The sequence below is a fragment of the Salvia splendens genome, chromosome 19, assembly GCF_004379255.2.
Source record: "Salvia splendens isolate huo1 chromosome 19, SspV2, whole genome shotgun sequence".
Taxonomy (NCBI): domain Eukaryota; kingdom Viridiplantae; phylum Streptophyta; class Magnoliopsida; order Lamiales; family Lamiaceae; genus Salvia; species Salvia splendens.
In genome coordinates, this window is record NC_056050.1 from 3,666,552 (window position 1) to 3,689,968 (window position 23,417).

Sequence of the window (23,417 nt, forward strand, 5' to 3'; positions counted from 1 at the left end):
GACCGATGAAAAAGAAAAAAATATAAAAAATAAAAATTAATAAAGTTTAAAATATTGTTTCGAATAGTAGAGAATATAATTTTTATGATTTACATTTACCAATATGTTTCCCTTGAGAAAAACATTTAAGATATACACATGTGGATTGAATCTGGATCACACTCATTCCCAAAAATCTTACAATAATTTCATAAAAATAGTGGTTATTATCTAATGAAATAAAAGTATGGAATAAAAGAGAAAAATGGATTTTGGCAGTTGCAGGGAAGCAGAGGTACAACTCCCCACATATTAGCGCAGCTCAATATTTCTCGTTTCTCACTTCTCAGGCAAAGTTTCGGAATTGCTGCATCTCCCTCTCCTTTTTCCTCTTCTTTGACTCCCTTCTCTCTCTCTCTTCTACGCTCACACCACCTTCTCTTTCCGCCATTGCTTCCTCTCTCTACCTCAACATTTATTTCTCATTTCCGTTGATTGTTTTCTCCCCTCCGCACATCCTCTTCGCCGGCGACGGAGCCGATTGAAGCGCCACCGCTCGGCGGAGTCAGTATACCGAGTGCTGGAATTAGTCAATTGGAGAGAAGACTTATTTTGACTTCAGAGCTTCGGCGGTGAGGAGAAGAGCGGAAAAACCGAGGAGCGTTTTTTTAGGGGAATAGTCCTCGAGATCTGCAGGAGAGAGAAGGCGAGGGTTTTGTGGTTGGATCTTCGTTCGTTAATTCGAAGGGGAAGGTAGGGGAGTTAGTTGGCGGTGTGGATGGTAGTGCTCGGCGGAGGACGAGGTGGCGGAGTGGTGGCATGATAATGAGTGGAGTCGGATGGTGGTGGCGGTGGTGCTGGTGTGGAGGTGAGTGCTTCACATGGAATGGCAGATCTTGTTAGCTACAGTAATGCCGACCGTGACATCGAGCAGGTATACTTGCTCTTTGATTTGTCTATCTATCTCTGTATTTATGCTTTTGTTTTAGGAGGTGTGATTCTAATTCATGTTTCACTTTATATTTTGGTGATCGAAGTCGGAATTTTCGTTAACTCGTTTGAGGAAAATACTGTTTGTTTGCCAGCTGATTGATAATTTACGTGCATATATATGTGTGTAAATTTCCAGAGTTCGTACTGTTGTTGTGGAATTTAGAAGAGATGCATCTTCTTCCTGCTCCCAATTGTGCTTGCTCTATTCTTTTGTACATCATGTCTTTAGCATTGTTGATCATTTAAAAGCACGTGGCCCCAAAGTTGTAACTATGATTTGTCCGTATGTGAGTGTGTAGTTATGAGCATGGCTTTTCTTCATGATTGTCTCTCTTAACAAGATACACGGATGTGTTTAACTCAGAGCATTTGGAGGTTTAATCTTGCTTTTATTCGCAGTCGATGTCTTATTCGAGTAGAGATTTTGAGTCTCATCTATAATCTTGCGTCTGGGTGTCACTTCTTGTACTTGTTTTTATTCGTTTTGAATGTCTGCCCATTCTCAAATCATGAAAATCTATCAAACCATTTACCGTGTGGCTAACTGAGCATAACTTGAATACGCATTTGCTTTTCATATCATCTCTCATTTCCTGTCACTCTTTCCTCTATTATTATTTGATTCATGTTGGAGAAAAATGTGATCAGTCTCTGGATATAAACTTGGAAATGCTAGACATAGTGGTTGCCTGGTTGGGGAGTTAGGGAAATCTGTGGTAGGCACATCACAGTATTTCCTCACTCAAAACTTCACCGTCAATTTCTTAACATCCACACTTCTCAATTCACACCTACTTTGGCTGGTTGATTTTAATTTAGAGTATTTGTAATTTTGTATAGTCAAGTACTATAACATGTTTAAATGCCAATATTTCTTTTGACAATTATTTTCACTTGTGTAGGCGTTGGTTGCTCTAAAGAAGGGAGCTCAACTACTTAAATATGGTCGTAAGGGAAAGCCTAAATGTTATCCGTTTAGACTCTCTAGTGTAAGACTAACATACCATATACAGCCTTATGCTACTTTTTACTATGTTATTGCTAGTTATGCTTTGCCTATTTCATTCTGCAGTTGCAAGTGGTGTATTATTCTTACTGTTCTTGCTCTTATTTGTTCTTTAATATGGAATTGAGTGCAAAGAACTGGCTCTTGGGTAATTGCCTCCATTAATTATTCTAAGCTCACATATGTCTTGCCTTTCAATCTTCCTTAATAGTTTGCAGTTCTGATATTCAGGACTGATATGTTTAGGTCTGTAAACCGTAGCATTTGTTATCACTTATAGATACAGTTATCATTTTGTTCAAGTAATATTTTTGAAGATCGGCATTGTACGCGCATGTTTGACTATTATATTTTGTTTTATCTTTGAATTGTTTTTGAGGTTTGCTGCTATCCTATTCTTTTTTGGGACATTGAAAATTCTTGAACTCTTCTCCATTCTTTGAATAGTTTTTTTCAAGCTTAATTTTCCAAAATAACATTTCTCTGGAACATTACAAAAATACATTGAGCAAATTGGACAAGTTGGAAGCTTCGCGCAGTATGTTGATCTAATCTACACCTTTGGATCTAGCTTTACCTTCTTGCACATCTAAAGAAGTAGAACCACCTTAATGCTTGGAATGGAGTGTGGGCCTATCTTGTTCTCTGGAATACACAATTTAGCTCCTAGATTCAAGAGGAGTTTGTTAGAGGCATATAAAGAAAAAGATTCTGGAGGCGAGCTTATCTGTAGAGAGGAAATACAATAACTGTGAATAACTCGTATAGAAATAGGAACCAAATACCCCAATGATTTTTTAAAATTCTCTCAAATATATGGCCACAGTGTAGTCTGGTAAAATTGACCTTGTATTGTTACATGGGTTAGAAAGCAATTGGTGTGGATAGATACAACATCCTGGATTCAAGAGCTAGTTGTCTAGTTGTATATTTGAATGATGGTGTTGTACAATAATAAATTATTTGCCCCTTAGGTACTAAATCAAAGTGGTATGCAATCAACCACATATGAGAATTATAATATACTTTTCGTGACTTGTGCTTATCTAGCTAAGGTTGACTGAGTTTATTAATAACAACTAACGAGTACCACTTGTAAAATTATCTTAACATCATATAGTACTTCTGTCACGAGGCAATTCAAATAGACCATATTGAAATTCAGGAATGCATTAGTAGAGGTCCAGAAACCTTGCTGTTGTTTTAAAGCCCTGATTCCTTCCCTACAAGTAAATTTAGACAAATGGTCACGATTTTAGGATAATCCCCATTTGCTAAGAATGTCCACAATCACATTGCCAAACTATTTATGTTTCAGATACCATATGATAAAAGCACTGTTCAAAGCGAACACTCCTTAGTGATCTGTTTTTATGGATGGACTATTAGTTACTGGTTTAGTGAGATAGTAAGTTAGTAACTACTATCAGATTATAAATATTAAAGGGAATCACAATTTAAAACAAACTGATAATAAAACTAAAAGGGTCTTAACTGAGACATCATATAATAATTGCAGCTATTAAAACTACTTTAAGTGAGACCTATAAAAAATTTATCAGAAATGTATCAAGCTAGTTAAAAATTGTTTCCCTTGGAGAGTGAAAGAACTTTCTGTTAAGTTTGCTTATATCATCGATGGTTGCTTGAACTCCTAATGGACTCTGTCGTGGCCTGTAATATGAAACAAAATCTCAAGTATGGAGTCTCCACTTTACTGTCATCTTCTTTCTTATAGAAAATTTGTGCAAAGTTCATCCAGTGTAAGTAGTGTAGTTGTTTAACTGTTGAAGCCCATCAGGATTCATAATATTTCAAATATCAGTTGTATAGTAGAGAAGGCTTCATATTTAACTGTTATATTAGTTGTCGATATCATCAATGCTTTTCAACATTACTACCTTTTACAAAGTCGATTATTCTTGTGCTATTTACTTCCATTCTAATGGTTGTTAAATTTTTTGCAGGACGAAACAACTTTAAATTGGATTTCTAGTAGTGGTGATAGGAGTTTGAAGTTAGCTACAGTTTCAAGAATTATCCCTGGACAAAGAACTGTAAGATTTTGAGGACTTAATCACTCCATTGATTTCCTTTATCTTATGTTGACTTTAGTGATTGGGATGAACTTGTTACCCAGGCTGTTTTTCAGCGATATCTGTGCCCTGAAAAGGACTACTTATCCTTTTCTCTTATATATAACAACGGGAAAAGATCTCTCGATCTGGTTAGTGATGAGCTAAAATTCCTTGGTTCTTTTTAAATTTGTTTAATTGGGCTGTTTGCTCGTAATTCTTTGTTGCATATTACTAGATCTGCAAGGATAAAGTTGAAGCAGAAAACTGGATAGCTGGACTCAAAGCATTAATAACATCAGGACAAGCTGGACGCTCAAAAATTGATGGTTGGGGTGATGGAGGCCCGTATTTTGATGTGAGTTTTACAACTTGGTATCATCACTGTATCATCCTCCACCGAGGGTTATATGCTTAGTTTTAGTACCAGCTTTCTCCTGCAATAGTTGCAGAGTTAAGCAAGTTGTTTATGTGGAGTCGCCATTATCTCTTTCGTGTATGTTATGCAGGTCATTAGAGTGTTTTTTTAGTATTCTTTCTTTGAAGCATATTCTAGTTTTTGATTTAGTGATTTCTTCCTTCATCCAGCTTTTGGTGTCAGCATTGATTTATATTTTTTTTCTTGCCATTTGGGGCAGTTACCTAATGGGCTGTACATCTGGCAAGCTTTTCCTAAAACAGCAACTTTCTTAACTGGGAATTTTCGTCAACTTACTTAAAAGTATTTCATCCGAGTGGAATTTGATTAGTAATATGGTGGCATTTCTTAGCATGTATCTATCATAATCATTGACTATATGCTTCCAGGAAAACAGAGATTTAACGTCAAATAGTCCAAGTCACAGTTCTGTAAGTGCTACACGGGAAGTTAACTCATCTGAGGTTTCCGTTAGTTCAAACATAATTGCTTCTCCTAAGAGCTACCGTCCTGATAATTTGGTATATTCAGAAAGGTCACATGTAGCTTTGGATCAAACAAATATGCAAGTGAAAGGATCTGGTTCAGATGCTTTTCGGGTTAGTGTATCTAGTGCCCCCAGCACATCAAGTCATGGTTCTGGACCAGATGATTGTGATGCACTAGGGGATGTGTATATTTGGGGTGAAGTTATATGTGATAATGTTATCAGGGTTGGGCCTGAGAAGAATGCTAGTTCCATTGGTACCAGAGCAGATGTTCTCCTGCCTAGGCCATTGGAATCAAACGTGGTGCTGGATGTGCATTATATAGCATGTGGGGTACGGCATGCTACTCTAGTCACTAGGCAGGGTGAAGTCTTCAGTTGGGGTGAAGAATCTGGTGGGAGGCTTGGTCATGGAGTCGGAAAAGATGTCACCCAACCTCGTCTAGTGGAATCATTAACATTTTGCAGTGTTGATTTTGTTGCATGTGGTGAGTTTCACACTTGCGCTGTTACTATGGCTGGTGAACTTTACACCTGGGGCGACGGTACACACTATGCCGGGCTCTTGGGCCATGGTACTGATGTCAGCCATTGGATACCAAAGAGAATTGCTGGCCCTCTTGAGGGACTTCAAATTGCAAGTGTGACATGTGGTCCATGGCACACTGCATTGATAACATCAACTGGACAGCTTTTTACATTTGGAGATGGAACTTTTGGTGTTTTGGGTCATGGAAATAGAGAAAATGTTTCATACCCAAGAGAGGTTGAATCTCTAGCAGGTTTGAGGACAATTGCTGTTGCATGTGGAGTGTGGCATACGGCTGCAGTAGTTGAGGTGATTGTAACCCAGTCTAGTGCAAGTTTTTCATCTGGGAAATTGTTCACTTGGGGAGATGGTGACAAAAACCGCCTTGGACACGGTGATAAAGAACCAAGGCTGAAGCCTACCTGTGTGCCTGCACTTATTGATTACAATTTTCACAAAATTTCCTGTGGGCACAGTTTGACTGTTGGCCTGACTACATCTGGGCGTGTTTTCACAATGGGAAGTACTGTATATGGTCAACTTGGAAATCCTCAGTCTGATGGAAAGCTACCTTGCTTGGTAGGAGACAAGCTTGCAGCTGAATCTGTTGAGGAAATCTCTTGCGGAGCATATCATGTGGCTGTGTTGACTTCCAATAACGAGGTTTACACATGGGGTAAAGGAGCCAATGGGAGGCTGGGCCATGGTGATATGGAAGACAGGAAAGCACCCACTCTAGTTGAAGCTTTAAAGGATAGACATGTTAAATTTATTGCTTGTGGCTCAAATTATACAGCTGCCATATGTCTTCATAAATGGGTCTCTGGTGCTGAGCAGTCCCAGTGCTCTGCTTGTAGACAAGCTTTTGGCTTCACAAGAAAGAGACATAACTGCTACAACTGTGGATTAGTTCATTGTCATGCTTGTAGTTCTAGAAAAGCACTACAGGCTGCTTTGTCACCCAATCCCAGCAAACCTTATCGTGTGTGTGATTCATGTTTTGTGAAGCTATCTAAGGTGGCAGAATCTGGAGCCAACAACCGGAGAAGTTCTGGACCACGGCTTTCGGGTGAAAACAAGGATAGACTGGACAAGGCTGACCTTAGATTAGCCAAGTCAGCCATGCCTTCTAACTTTGATTTGATCAAACAATTGGACACGAAAGCAGCTAAACAAGGAAGAAAAGCTGATACTTTCACTTTAGGTCGCTCTTCTCAAGTATCTTTACTGCAGCTACGAGATGCTGTTATGTCTACCGATGTACGTCGAACTGTTCCTAAGCCAATTCTCACAACCTCGAGTGTTAGTTCAAGGTCTGTATCGCCTTTTTCGAGGAAACCTAGCCCTCCTAGGTCTGCAACACCAGTTCCTACAACATCAGGTTTATCTTTCTCCAAGAGCATAACTGATAGTCTGAAGAAGACAAATGAGCTTCTGAATCAGGAAGTGCATAAGTTACGGGGGCAGGTACATCACTATATTCAGTCTATGTCCTTTTATGGTTCTCAGATATTGGGTTAATAAGCCACTTTGGGTTCCTAATTTTTGTTATCATGAACTTGATTTAGGTAGAAAGCCTTAAACACCGATGTGAATTGCAAGAATTAGAGCTCCAGCAATCAGCCAAAAAAGCTCAGGAAGCAACAGCAGTAGCTGCTGACGAATCTGCTAAATGTAAAGCTGCAAAAGAAGTGATCAAGTCACTTACAGCTCAGGTTATGTTTGGTTTAAAAAATAATTTGTTGGTATTTTTCATTAATCAGTAGCTTCTATGTTTATGCTTACTTTACATTACTATTTGTCAATTTCTGTATCCAAGTTATCAATGTTCGGCATTGCAAGACTTTGGGAAGGTATAGGTCTCGACTATCAGGTGATAGTGTAATATACTTTCAACGTACTTAGGCTTTTCTTAAAGGACATTATGAAAAGAGCCAAAACACGATATGTTTAATTAATGAACCGACTTTGCAACCTACGAGATTGGAGTTATGAGAGTAAATTTTGTCACATGGCAGGGTATTACATACTACCTGATTTCGTTCTTATGTTAATCTTTGAGTGAGCTTGTTTTTGTCTGATGATTCGAAAGAGTTTTATAAAGTGCCAAAAGATTCGTTGTTGATCTTAGCAATTTTTGATGTTCCAGCTTAAAGATATGGCTGAAAGGTTGCCGCCTGGGTCTTATGACCCTGAAAGTCTCAAACTAGTTTACTTGCCAAATGGATCAGAATCAAATGGCGCACACTTTTCTGGTGCGAATGGAGAGAGGAACTCAAGATCAGAAAATATCAACAGCGCATACTCAGCTTCTCACCCTGAAACAGACTCAGGTGTGCAAAATGGAACGCAAGGTCCATCTCAATTGCTCCGAGATCCTATTGGAAGCAGTGAAAGTGTCTTAGATCCACAAGGACTTGAACATGGCTACTCAAATGGAACAAATGATCGCCTGGATACTCGGCTTCCAAATGGCGGGGGAGTTCTCCAGTCTTACAGGAGCAGCGTTTCTGAAAGTCTCGATGGAAAAGAATCAACTGCTAACCGCGACAGCGATGCTGGCTCGAAATCTAGAAACTCAGCAGTCCCAGGCAGTGCTAGCCAAATCGAAGCTGAATGGATTGAACAGTACGAACTGGGTGTGTACATAACACTTGTAGCCCTTCGTGATGGAACCAGAGATCTCAAGCGTGTACGATTCAGGTATTTGCTGCCCTCTCGTCTCGTTCTAATCGATATCTCCCTTCCTGGGATCTCATATGGTTTTGTTTGCATATAAAGCCGGAGGATATTTGGGGAACACCAAGCGGAGATGTGGTGGTCGGACAACCGAGAAAAGGTTTACGAGAAATACAATGTGAGAGGATCGGACAAGTCATCGGTTAGCGGGCAGGTGGCCCGGAGATCGGAGGGAGGTCTTTCACCTTCTTCGCAGATTTAGGTAATAACAGAGGCTATTTAGAGGAAACAGACATCCGATTTTTGTCCCTTTCTCACATTCCTCGCCCTTTACTTTTATTCTTTGTTATTTATTTTGTATGTATTTAAATGTTTTGGTCGATTTCCTCTGCAAGGGAAGGGCATCCACCTGTTTTTATGCTCATATTTTGTATATATTAAACTCTCAAGTTAATTCTAATTTTGTTTTATTAATATAATATTTTTTATTAAGAAATTAGGATAAATAAATATATGCCATTACAAATGATATAAAATAAGAAAGAATTCAAAAAATATATGGGACTAAATTGAAAAATTAATACTTCCTCACTTTTGTACTTTTATACATCCATTTACTTGACCGACGTATCGCCAGTTTTTTTATAGTCTTTTATTTTAATTGAAAAATTAATACTTCCTCACTTTTGTACTTTTATACTCCATAATGAATCATGGATTTAGGTCAAGTAAATGGATGAGTCTGATTTGGATTTGGATTTGGATTTATATTTAGATTTGATTAGGAATGTGGAATGTATTTGAGCCGGTTCGGTTTGGATCCGTACTGACCCAAATGGCACCTATGGCAGGCCCGGCCCGCTCCTATTTATGAAAGGCCTTCAATTAATTGTATCAAAATACACGCATGTCTCATACATGGTAGTCTAAATGTATACACTTGTAATCTATTAACACCATAAGTTAACAGCCAAGAGTATCTCATAGTATTACATCGAAAATTTTCATACAAAATGCAAACACCTAAATATTACTCCATTACAAATATACTTATAAATGTGATCAAGCATAGGAGTCCACATGTAAAGAGCATCGCACGCTTTGATTAATTAATTTAAGCGTGTTAATGTCCAAACCATTGAAGTATGTGCGATAATTAATAATGGTTTAATTTGATGACGATTTTCTACGTAGTTGACACTTTCATCTACCTCATACAATTATTGAAACCAATCCCCATATAATATTATTTTACACAATTAATCAATTACTCTGCATTAGATTTTTTATTTGTGAAAGGTGTATAATTAGGGGGAACAAAATGGACCACGGGTTCTGATATAAATTAGTAGTAATTAATTCAAAAATAACGCACCGGCAGCAAAGCTAATTTCAAATTATGATGATATATATATAACTCCTCCATATTATTTTTTATTTGTTATCATTTAATCTTGTAAGTTATAGCTATCTTAATTTACGTTATTATAATAATCTTGAGGGTATAATTTAATGATACTAATAGTGCACTTTTTATAGGTTGGACCGACTTAGGAATTATAACAAAACTAGTATCACGCCCGTGCGATGCACGGATCATTTTAATTTCTTCATATTTATTTCATTATGCGAAATAAAATTTGTGAAATGATAAACAAACGAATATTTGACATATTCTTACTTTGGATTATACTTTTTCAATCACAATAACCCCACATTGTCACAAAAGTGCGTTTAAATGCTAACTTTTCTTTAAAATGTCAATACGATCACATTAAAATTTCAACACTTATTTGTGTTGACATTTAAATATCGGACTTAAAATTAAAAAGTATTTTAATTCTGTGAAAATATGAATTAACCGTTGAGTTATAACTGCAGGAGCAAGTTTACGTTGCAATAATTTAAGATTGCACTGGTGAGACACTTCCTAGTGTCACCCTCGTGCGATGCACGGATCGATTTAATTTCACTATAGTAAATTCATATTTTGAATTAATTAAAATCAGATATAACTATATTATCAAATGATTAAAAAATCACAAACATATAAAACAATTTAAATATACTATTTAATACATGTGGGATGCACACATGTTAAATTTACTTAATATTAATCAAAATTTATAAAAATAAAGTAATCACTAAAAACCCAAACCTCGAAACCTAAATTCTAAACCCTTAACTTCAGTAGAAATTATAAATTATCGAGCTTCATTTCATTACAATATAGTGATCCTATACACTAAAAACCCAAACCTCGAAACCTAAATCCTAAACCCTTAACTTTAAAATATATTTATCATGACCAACAAATGAGCCAAATATCAATAAAATTCTCCCTCCGTCCCAATTCAATTTTACTTTGTTGATCACTTATTCTATTTTGGGGGTTTTAGATCTGTATTCGATATCTTACACTGAGTTGACCTACTTGATAATCCTTACTGATAGTGGAGGTTTTTTATCTGAATCTTGCTTGTAAATCTGTTTATATGCTCATATCAAGAAAGTGTCTTACAATAGGACTATGTGAACGGTAAACAAAAAAAATCTTGCTTGCATTCATCCAATCAATAATTTCCCTATTTTGATATTTTAAGAATACCATAGTCTTTATTTGTTTATATTTATCACATATACGATGAAGTTAATTAACACCCAACACCAAATGTTTGCTATTTGTATATTTTTAGTCCTCTTTTGATAGTTTGCCTAAATAAGATATCAAAAGGTAAAAAGGTCAATTATAAAATTTCGAATAAAAATAAAAATTCTTTTACTATAATTTTCACTCCAATTCCCACTATTCTTATGATTAAAAAAAAAAGAAAAAAAGCAAAAATAGAAAGAAAAAAAATAACCCACCCTAGCAAAACCCCAACAACAAATCTCAACCGTCCATATAACAAATAGAAATAATCACTCCTTCTATAATTTGATCACGAAACTAATATGTAATGATTTTGGGAAATGTTCCTTGAATCCTAATGCTCAACAAAACTCCAATAACAAATCTCAACCGTCCAAATAGCAAATAGAAAGAATTGCTCCTTCCATAATTTGATCACGAAACTAATTTTTTAATGATTTTGGGAAATCTTCATTGAATCCTAACGCTCTGCATGATAAAAAAAATTAATAATTAATTATTTTAGATAAATAGCTAAAAAAATATAATATGATAAAAACGCTAAAACACATACCGTAAAATCATAGAAAAAACATTCCAAGCTGACAACATTTGATTTGTCGTCCAGGTTTGGTCATTTTAAAAATACATACACCGAACATTGATAACTGATGAAGTTATGTAAGATTGTAGATCATTGAGGAAGATGAATTCCATGACTTCATTTTTCTTCTGGTAAGATTACAATATTAGCAAAACATACAAAAAAAAAGTTAAATAGATGAATACAAATACTCCATACTACTATCTCATGACCGTAGGAGTTTTCTTAAATTCTAGAAAATACTCACCAATTTTAAAACAAAATTTGGTGATGTTCGTGCCTTGTTTGTTTGGTTGGATTTTTTTATTGGTATTTATAGAGGTTATATCTACGGATTTAAATTGGATACATTAATTCTGTATTAGTAACGATGTTCAAGGGTGCAACGGTTTTCATTAATTAGTTAAGAGCGTTTCAAATTAAACGTTAATTGGCTATTGAATCTTTCCAAAATTGAATATCAAATTTAATTAGTCTAAATTAATAAAATTACATATAATGGTTGACCTATTAGTTAAAAAATGGCTGCCTAAACCAACGTTCAATTAACGCTCAATTAATTAGTGGAATAAAATGGTTGTCAAATTAACTCTCATTTCATTAGTGGGAAACTATTTTAAATTGGAATCGATGATTACATAATTTACATCAAATAAATTCTCATTAACATTTGCCTTTATTTCTATTTTTCTCCTAGTAGCGTCCATTCTCATTCCACACCGAATGGTATTCATAAATATTTAAAATCTTACCCTAAATTTATAAATATTTAAAATTCATACCCAAAATTCATAAATATTCAAATTAAGCTCAAAACCCACCTTTTATATATGTATAGATAACAGTTTTAATTAAATTGTAATTTTTTTAATTAAAATGGCATTTCTATAAATATCTCTAAAACTCCCCTTTACATGTATAAAAGAAGACAAGTTTTGGCTTTATTTTGAATATTTATTAGTTCAGGATATGAATTTGAATATTTATAAATTTTAGCATAAACTATATATCATATTATACTAAGATACAATCAATAATACAAATGTATGCAAATATGATATAAATTTGTAACTGCTACTAATAAATTTCTTCCAAATTTTCATTAAAAACTTGGCAACGGCAGCTCAATGCAAGGAAATCACTTTTTCAGTATAATATAATTGGATGATTGGAAATCATTTGGATTTTCGACTACTCTTAATTTCTTAATGTCAAGAAATGGCCCTCCATAATGGGTGTCAATGGGTTTTTACCGTTTGTATAATTAATGTGAAAAGTCATACAATTAAAAAATCATAAATCATAAAATTATAATGATAGAGGTTAGAAGAGATAGAAAGTCAAAAGGCAAAATATTTATATTTATAGTCTAAACAAACCGTACACATTATAATGTCATTTAAATTTAAATATTTATAGTGGCATATTATAATCCCAACCAAAATTTTTAATTCCCAAAATGCCCCCAAAACTCAACTTTTATATATGTACCTAAATCATAAACCCTTAACTTTAAAATATACTCATCATGACCAACAAATGAGTCAAATATCAATAAAATTCTCCCTCCGCCCCAGTTAAGAAAAATTTAATATCAGACCAACTATAAATAAAGTATTTATATTTTAGTATATATTTGATAACTCAATAGCAATAAATTGAAGAGTTTTTAGATACTGATTTTAAGTTATCTTATAAATAATAGTAAGCGTTGCTCTACCTCTTTTAAAATGTCGATGTTACATATACGTTGCTTTGTCTAATGCAATTCCAATTTTAGTGTTATTTCACATTTTCACATTTTTAAATAAGGAATATTCATTGTATTAGTACACACATTTTGTTAGCCTTAACTATTAAATGCGCAAAAACATAGCAATTTACAAACATAAATAAATCAACAGCTCAAAAAATCAATAGCTTTTTTTTATAGAAATAAAATATATTACAAATATAATTGATAAAAAAAATGTCAAAATACTAATTATTGGAATAAAACATATTACAAATCAAGAATTGATTTTTTTTGTTATTACAACCAATTATAATTATCAATTTTTAAAGCAAATATAAATACTAAAAACACTCAATAATTATAGCTTTGGAAATTTACACTGAGAGAAAATAAAATACAACAATACATTTGTAACAACTAACACATAGCTAGCATGCGATCTCACGGATTATTCTGCAAAATTAAATCTATACTAATCAAATCCTAAAATCTATATTAATTAAATCAATAAGAAGGGTAAGTCATTAGTGTGAAAACTAATCAATCACAATTTCCTATTTAGTGGGGTTATCAATTACCCACGCTAATTAATCAATCACAATACTTTTTTTAGTATCACTTACCACAGTTAATACCTTGTAGTATATATAAAAGTTAAACAAATTTGGATGCCCTATCTGCCACGGCACCACCTCTCAGCCCTTCTACATGTGACGTTCTACAACGGCACGCCGCTTGTTCTATGCAATATATTTTTCCAAACATTTCATCACCATTTTGAGTCGTACTTCCAGGTTCGATCTCATCTCGACTCTACTTTTCTTGCCAAAATCATGGCGGATGATGCTAGCACAACGATCATTAATTCGAGAAAGCTCTTGTGTTTTTCTCTAGTTATTTTTAGTCGTGAAAGTAGAAATGTTTGATGTTGTATGATGATTCAACAAATGAGAATATTTATAGGGAGAAAAAAGGTAAGAGCAGTATATAAAATTAATAGGGTCAATAAATGTTTGAGAAGAAGAAGAAATGGCTGAGAATTTAGAGAGTTTTGTAACTTGCTATATTTTTATGTCTAATTTAATTCCAATTACATTTAATTCTTAGTATCAAATTGTCATTATGGATTTCAAGTACAATAACAAATTGTCAATATATGTATCAATTACACTTTTCTTAGACAACGTATATTACTATTATTAAGAAATTTATGTTAAATTTATAATTGAATGTTAAAAGGAAATAAATTATATGGAGCCCATTTTCCATTGTCAAAGGAATTGAAACCATTCCTTCCACTCCAACATAAATTTTATGATTTCCATGTAATGAATTTAAACATGTGAGGAAGCTAAAGCGTACAAAAGTAAAAATTTAAATAGAGTTGTCATTACATTTATGAGCAATATGGCAGTTACAATTTCATGATTGAATTCAACATTTATATGTAAACAAATTAAATAAAAAATTACATTCAAAATCCAGAACTTATAACTATTTAACATTTTGCCCAAAATTTATGAATATTTAAAATATGGCCAAAACTCTCCTTTTATATATGTATAGATAGATTATGGTCCACGTTTACAAATCATGGTTAAGAATTTTATGGAATACAATATGATATTTGCACCTATGGACCATATATTTATAGCTATGAATTTAAATAGGATAGGTTAATTCTCTGTAATTTAATATTTTAATTAGTGCAGAACCGTTACAATAATCATTTAGAAGTGAAGTGAAAATTTGTACCCAATTACTTATTTTATGTTGATATCAAACATATCCAATTACATTAGTTAATAATTGAAAATCACAAACACGTAAAATAATTTAAATGTACAATCCGAAAATCATAAATAAAGCAATTGTAGAAATCAACCAATCATATACACATATTTAAGATAATTATATGGAATTTACATTGTTCATAAAATTAATCAAGCTTCCAATGGCCACAATTAAAGTACTTTGTTCATCTCTACCACAAAAACAATAATCATAATTTCGTATATGTGTTCGTTGTATATTCCATTTTGTATCCATTTCTTTATGCAATTAAGAACAATTAAATACATGCAAAAATTGACTAAAAAAATCACAATTGGGGACGTGATAGAATATATTGTTACTACTACTACTACTTTACTATGCTAAATAAGTGGAACACGAAAATATAATTTTATTTAGAAATAATTATATAAAAATGTCTATCAAATGCATACAAATTTAAATAGAATTCCTATTCCTATAACAGTAAAAATTCTAGCCCTAAAACCCCACAATTTCTGAAACCTCATTTCCCCAATCACCTCAAAGTTAAAACACATCCATGTCTTCTTATTATCAAACGATACATATATCAATCAATCAGCATTTCTATAAGAAAATCCAAAATCAATTTACACAACACAAACATAAAGTTTATAGAATGAAATCATTCCTCCTCTCAGTCCATCCATCTCCAATTTCGTCAACGCCGAAGCTTCTTTCAACCTCTACTTTCATCTGAAACATTCCAAGATTAACCCCTCCAATCTAAACTAAGAAATCTTTTAAATAATAGGCAGCGGCAATAACAGAATTCACCTTTCGGATTTGTCACTTCTTCTTCCATAAATATCATTGACGATCTCTCATCCTCTTCTTCTTTCTCATCCTCTTTCCACCACCAATGTTTTCTTCCATTGAAATGGCACCACCGCATGCATTGTCCATAATTTTTATTAAAAGAATTATCATGTGGTGACTATTTATAGAGATTTTACTTTATTTCATACCAAGAGACAAGAGTCTTTCGATTCAACTGACTTTTGATTCATTCTTATTCCTGTATTAATGAACATTTATGATATAGCAAAGAGAAAATTAATGTGTTAATACCATTAACGTTTCAATGAAGATCAATAGATATTTCTTCTATTGGTAGCTAGCTATTTTTATTTGATTTTATTCTTCATAATGACATTAAATGTGATTAATATGTCCTAGTAACTGCCCTATTAATTTTAATTTGTTTCTTTTATAAAATATTTATAGTACGTATATGATATATGGTCAAATAAGATGCCTAAATAACCTAATTATGATTCCCAATATTTAATCCCCAAACCAAAATTTTTAATTCCCAAAATGCCACCAAAACTCAACTTTTATATATGTATAGATTAGAGGAGAATATGGTTTCATGTGTTTAGCCACATCAATATCAGTTGATTAGTTTCAAGAAAAATTAATAAGAAATTCTTAATTGAGCTTCATATAAACAAATTCAAATGGGAAAACTTGAAGATTTCAACCAACTAAGTTGATAGTAGTTTGAGGATTTGGTAAAAATGTTTGAATTTATAAAGATGGATGGCATATGACTTGGAAGGACGAACACCTTTTCATTTTATTTTAGGGTGTTGTTTATTTACATTCATCACATGGTGATCTTTAGAATCAAATTTACAAATATTGTACTACTAATATATTGTGTACTCTTCTTTGTTCTTCACTTAATAGCCTAGTCAAATTTTTTGGTCAAATAAAGTTAATGTGTATCATCGAAAGTTGATTTTACAATATTATCATTCTTTTCTATGCTTTGTAAATTTTAATTAAACAAATAAAATGCTTCCCTACATCAGTTGGTATACATCAAGAGTACTCACTACTCATGCTACAATCTTCCTACATGATGACATTGTTTTGTAACTTTGGACGATAATATTTCTCGGTTTGATTTATTGTCGATTATCAATAATACTCTCTCTGTCCCATAATAGTTTAATCGTAAATATTTCTTTTGGGACTATCGCACTATAGTTGGTAACTTAATTTTTTGGCAAAAACAACACATCTCATCTCTTTTACTTTTTTCTCTCTTATTTTTTTTCCTCTTACTTTATTCTCTTTCATACTCTATTATGTCTCCACTCAACTTACTTAACACAATTTTCATAAGTTCTATGTCCAAAAGAAAGTCTTTATTATAGAGGAACGGATGGAATGCTATTTTTCGTTTTTGAGTGAATTTTAGTTCTTGTTGCTTATATTGCTTATCAATGCTGCGAATTTTAGTCATAATGTGACCATAGATTGACATTTATCATTTTCCATATATTCAATCAATGTGATTTTATCTGTGAAAAGAAGAAACTATTGCCAATTTATGTACATTTATCTTTTGTCTTATTTATTTTGATCCTTTTATGCTTTTGTGGGTGATACTTCATCGTTTGGATTTTCATTTAATATTGATTTGAAATAATTAAAAATATCAAGAAGTCCTAACTTGTAAATTTTTTAAGTTGTGGTAGAAAAGATAAGGATAGAATGAAGAATAGGAGAAATAATTGGTATTTCAAAACGACAAACAAGTTTAGTACACAGTTGCGGAGACGTTTTCTCAATTGCTTTAAATTGCTACGTCTCTACTTTTGTCAATTCTTTCCAACATTTCAAAAAAAAAAAGTTAAAGAGCCAAATTATTAATGTTAGTTACATATTCCTTTCAAAATTTATTTAGTTACATATTCATTCCCCTATTTAAATTTTCTCATTTTTCTAAAGTCTCATCACACAGTTTAAAACAATAATTGATTCGCGGAATGTAATATTAATATTAGTCTTCCCGCGTTTTTCTCAATTATCAAACTTTTATTTTTAATAATTGGCTGTCAGAAAACTTTAAATCTTAATATTATAAGTAATCAAATGTTTTTTCATGAGATATATCCAGGAACTTTTTGCCTTTTCGTAGTCAACCGTTCTTAATAAAATTTCTCAAGATTTCACATTTAAAGTATATTTGACTCATAAAATGGTAAAATAGAAAAATTGGTCATTTTACTAATTTTTACCACAACAAATACATTTTTCAATTCCACAAGCAACGAATGCAATTTAATAGTACTACTAAAATGTACCTTAAAATTCAAGAATAACGAATCTCGTGTGAAAGCAACAGACTCTAACACAGAAATATATGAAGATCGACATTAAATGGCTTTGTATGATTATTACTAGAAATTCTCAAATAAAGTAAATCTCATAGCTAGAGATAGTTACATCTTCATGCAATAATGTAGCTATGTAGGAGTAATCAAAACATGCAACAATCAAAATCAACATATACTATAAATTTTCTTCTCCTAAAAAAACCAGAAAAGAATTCTATTACAATCAGTATAGGTCTCACAACTCATGTTGGCCTGCAATTGATAGATCAAAACTCTAAAAAAAATTGACTCCTAAAATTATCATCTCTCATAAAAATTATATACATATACCTCCAAGACTTCACGGAAGGCCACCTTCGCCTTCCAAGCCGATGCTATTGTGCCTTTTGGATGGAGCGGAAGGCGGTATAGGTACGCCTTTAGGCAGAAAACCATAGAAGGTGCTCTCCGGTGAGGAACGCCGTTGGGGCCTCACTTTGAGAAATTGTGTGTGCCTTGCTCCATTTGCATCCTCAATACAAAACAAGATGCATAGCACTAGTATGATTATTGGTATTGCTTGGTGCTTCTTTTTCCCCATCTTCACAACAAGAAAATCTTAGAATTGGAGAGAGTGGGATGGATAGAAAGAGAGAGAGAGAGAGGGAGGGAAGGTTTGAAAAGGGAGGTGATGTCTCCAGTTGAAATACTAGTGTATTGTGGTGTTAGTTGGAGGAGGGGGTTTTTCTAGTTGATGTTTGAAATAAATAGAGTTGTTCCATTTATTCACTAAAAGACATAAGGGTAACTTGTGTCTGAAGAATATGTGGGCATGGAAGAACACAAGGGAGAGGTGTAGGCATGGGGCTTTGACTCCTTATCTTTTTGCACTAGGGGATTTTACACCCTAGTTAATTAACCCTCTTTTAAGTTTTAACTCATATATAGTGTAATAATTCAACATCCCACATCAATTCTGTAATATAATATATGTAGAATAAATAGGCTAAATGAGTTCTCTCTCTGCTATCTGATCAGAAGCCTAATGGCTCAGAATAGTGGCTTAAATCCCCTAGTTAATTAACCCTCTTTTAAGTTTTAACTCATATATAGTGTAATAATTCAGCATCCCACATCAATTCTGTAATATAATATACGTAGAATAAATATACTAAATGAGTTCTCTCTATCTGATCAGAAGCCTAATGGCTCAGAATAGTGGCTTATAGCCTAAAATCTGACTATGGGCTCAACGATTCAGAGTGTTAGCCCACGATCCGGTGGCATGGGAAAGGAGCTAGCTAGCCAAGATGGGCTAGAGTAAGTTATAAAATTAAGTATCCATAAAGAATAGTACAAGGAAGAGGAAAGTGAGGATTTGGATGTTTGAACGGGTCTTAGGGAAAAGTTAATTGGGTGAAATTAAATATGGTAACATGGAAAATGTAACAAGATTGCATACATACATACATGAGGAAAAAGAGGCGCAGTGTTGCATGGTTAGGTGGCCATGTGGGCCCCATTTGGCCGACTACTAGTTGCTCTGGCAAGGCAAATTGTCAGATATGCCCTTTGAATATTTACAATTAAGCTATTTTCTTCTTCTACAAGTTCAAGAAATGTATCTACTTCAATTTTGCATTTATGATGAACGACCTTTTCTATTTGGGAAACAATTTGCTAAAATTGTCGGCTAAATATATTTTTTATTTTTCTTTGCTTTATCTCTAGCTTAAGGTGGGAGGGTGTCAGTGTTGCCGGCGGTTCATATTTAATCAACATTTTTGGGTTGGTTTTCAATAGTTTTGGTTCAAAATTAATGGCTTTCTAATTTTTTTATATTTTGTGTTTATAAATCAACATAATATGATATTAAAATAGAATATAGAACAATACGTAATCAACAAGTGAAAGAGAGAATATTTGTATTTAAATTTATTTAATAATGAAATATTTACAAATTAATATTCCCTCCGTCCGTCCATGAAAAATAGGACACATTGTGAATGAAACGAGTTTTAATATAGAATTGGTAAAGTAAGAGAGAAGGAAAAAAATTAAGAGAGAAGTAGTGTTAGTGGAATGTGGAGTCCATATTATTAGTAAGAGAGAAGAGAAAAAAGTAAAAGATGAGTACTGTTAGTGGAATATTATTAGTAAGAGAGAAGGGAAAAAAGTAAGAGATGAGTATGTTAGTGGAATGTGAGGTCCATATTAGGCCACTCGCAATGCGTTACACGGGTGGCCCGAATCTCGTTACTCCGTGACGGAACGGTGGCGGGACGCGTTGTAGCGTCTCGTCCCGTCACCGTCTCACCGGATCTCCTGTCACGCCGAGACGCGACACGGGACGGCTCGCCACGCGCTCCCGCGACGTGGCGTCCTCCCAGGCCATGCGTGACGCCCACTCGCCGGCCCGCGAATGGGATTCGTCACATTGACGCAATAAATCATTTTTTTAAAAAAATTCGAAAAAAAAATAAAAGTGGAAAAGCCGTCTTCCAATTTTTTTTATTTTTTACTCTATAAATACTCCTAATTCATCCTCATTTCACACACAACTACACATCTATTCTTCCCGAATAATCTCCATTTCCTCTCCAATTTTCATCTCAAATCATCTCACTTTTATTCTTCCCCCAAATTTAATCGATCTCATGGATCCATATGAGCAAATGCGTCAAATAATGGAAGAATCACTTGAAGAAGATCGAAGCCGGGAAGAGGAGGAAGCCGCGCCGCCCCAAAGACGCTCCCGGACATACATCCATCGTAACCGGGAGGAAGCCGCCGCAAGGTTAGTCCGCGACTACTTCTGCGATAACCCGGTGTGGGGAGATACCTACCTCCGTCGCCGTTTCTGCATGCGGCGAACGCTATTTCTCCACATCGCAAATACATTGCCGGCCTGGGAAGAGTTCTTCCAAGAAAGTTTCGACGCCGTCGGCCGTCCCAGCCACACGACGCTGCAGAAATGTACTGCAGCAATCCGTCAGCTTGCGACTGGACAAACAGCGGATGTGTTCGACGAATACCTCCACATTGGAGACAGTACTGGGAGAATGTGCTTGCTCCAATTCTGCAAAGGCATCCGGGCAGCCTTCACCGACGAATTTCTCCGGAAGCCAAGCACGACAGATTGCCAGTTCCTGTTCCGCCTTCACGAAGAAGTGCACGGATTCCCCGGGATGCTTGACAGCGTCGATTGCATGCATTGACAATGGAAGAATTGCCCGGTGGAGTGGAGGGGGTCGTACACGAGCGACCAAAGGCACCCACCCCACCGTTATACTCGAGGCCGTCGCCGACTACCGGCTATGGATCTGGCATGCGTACTTCGGGGTCCCCGGCTCGAACAACGACATAAACGTGCTCCACCAATCCGACCTCTTCGCCGAAGTTTTAGATGGTAAAGCGTCGGCCATCAACTTCACCGCTAACAACCGGCGCTATAAAATAAGGTACTATCTTGCCCACAACATCTACCCGAAGTGGCCAACCTTCGTGAAGACGTGCACTAGGCCTGTGAACGCAAAGCAGACGCTTTTTGCGCAGAAGCAGGAGGCTGCTCTTGCACAACATGATTGTCCAAGACGAAGGACCCGAGGCGGGAAATTGGTTCGACCCTAAAGCCCCCGGAAGCTCAACCGCAAGTTGTCCGCCTCGAAGTGGAGTGCATCCGTCTATACAAGAACGGTTGTTTATTCGGGCAAGAACATGTGACTCTACCGCCCATGCTCAACTCCAAGATGATCTAATGGAGCACATTTGGGAAAACTTTGGCAGATGAAATTAAATTGTGTATTTTTAATTTTTTTAAGATTTTTAATTATGTTTTTTTTTTAATTTTTTTTGAATTTTATGTTGTAATGTTATTTTATTTTTAATGAAGTGTGTTTTTTATTAATTGAATATGTTGGAAAAAAAATTAAAAAATGAAATTGAATGAATAGTAATTTATGGGACGGTTAAGGGACGGATAAGTGACGGAGGGTTGCAGGTTCCGTCCCTTAGTTAAGGGATGGAGTAAAAAAGTACAGTGGGCCCGCGAATAGTAATTTAAGGGACGGTTTAGTGACAGCGTTGTGGATGACCTTATTAGTAAGAGATAAGGGAAAAATTAAGAAGTTGTTGAAAACTTTCATTTTTTAAATGTGCTCTATTTTTCGTGGACAATCAAAAATGACAAATATGTTCTATTTTTCGTGGACGGAGGGAGAATAAAATTGAAGTAATAATCAAACTTAGAGTAATTTGTAGATTAAAATGGATGGGAAATTTTGAATTTAAAACATTAGAAAGTTTGGGAAAAAATTAAAAAATAAATAAAAGATTCACAGTTTCTATTAGAAAACTTGATGTTTCTTATACAAAGTTGCGAACACCTAAGCTTGAACACTTAGACAATCGACAACCGATTTCGGTTAAAAATAACTCATCATAGCAGGTGTTTAAGAATCATTGACTGCTTGTATGATTTTGAATTGAATTAGAGATTTTGGATTAACAATACTTACATTGCAGTTGAATTGAATTAGAGATTTTGGATTAACAATACTTACATTGCAGTAAGTAGTGTGTCCTAAATTCTAGTTATGTAGAATACAATAATGAGAATTCGATGACATAATATAAATTAAAAAATTTCAAGCCCTTCCATTCTATGTGATGCACCGATTACGTAGATTTATTATCCTAAACCCCACTAATTTTATTGACATTTCACAAAAGAAACACAAACCACTTCTCTTAAAATGAATTAGTGACCTCCAATTTAGATGTGACATTTCAATCACGGAAATATTTATTTTGTCCGAAAGGTCAATCAAGAAAATATTATGTGTGAATTATCATTTATCAAGGATAGGGGTGAGCAAAAAAACCGGAAACCGAATATCCGAACCGAACCAAACCGAAATTTTGAAATTCGGTTCGGTTTTTTCGGTTTTTCGGTTCGGTTCGGTTTTAAAAATAAAAAAAAATCAGTTTTTCGGTTCGGTTCGGTTCGGGCGAAGAAAAAAATCGAAAAACCGAATTATATATATATTCTATTAATTTAATATATTATATTATATATAATATATATATTCTTTTAATATATTCTACTATATAATATATATTATATAGTAATATTAATTTTATATTATATATAAATATTCTATTAGTATATATATAAAATAAATAAAATACACATATATAAATATATATTTATATTATATTTATTTTTTTCAGGTTTTTTTCGGGTTTTTCGGTTTTGTTCGGGTTTTTTCGGTTTTTCAAGTTCGGTTTTCGATTTTTCGGTTTCGGTTTTTCGATTTTTCGGGTTCGGTTCGGTTTGGATTTTGAACTAAA

At 34.2% G+C, this 23,417-nt stretch overlaps 1 protein-coding gene across 2 annotated transcripts; it reads left to right on the forward strand.

Moving 5' to 3' along the window:
• Nucleotides 1–267: 267 nt before the first annotated feature.
• Nucleotides 268–8,640, forward strand: LOC121779553 (PH, RCC1 and FYVE domains-containing protein 1-like). Of its 2 annotated transcripts, XM_042176896.1 has the most exons (9): nucleotides 268–913; nucleotides 1,875–1,961; nucleotides 3,946–4,035; nucleotides 4,119–4,205; nucleotides 4,292–4,411; nucleotides 4,861–6,954; nucleotides 7,056–7,202; nucleotides 7,637–8,190; nucleotides 8,269–8,640. In XM_042176896.1, exons 1-9 carry the CDS (start codon nucleotides 866–868, stop codon nucleotides 8,426–8,428), a joined length of 3,387 nt encoding a protein of 1,128 aa, XP_042032830.1. In that variant the 5' UTR covers nucleotides 268–865; the 3' UTR covers nucleotides 8,429–8,640. The 2 variants fall into 2 exon arrangements, with proteins under 2 accessions (XP_042032830.1, XP_042032831.1); XM_042176897.1 differs by lacking the exons at nucleotides 268–913; nucleotides 1,875–1,961; nucleotides 3,946–4,035; nucleotides 4,119–4,205 and having other exon boundaries at nucleotides 4,254–4,411; nucleotides 4,861–4,902; nucleotides 5,003–6,954.
• Nucleotides 8,641–23,417: the final 14,777 nt, after the last annotated feature.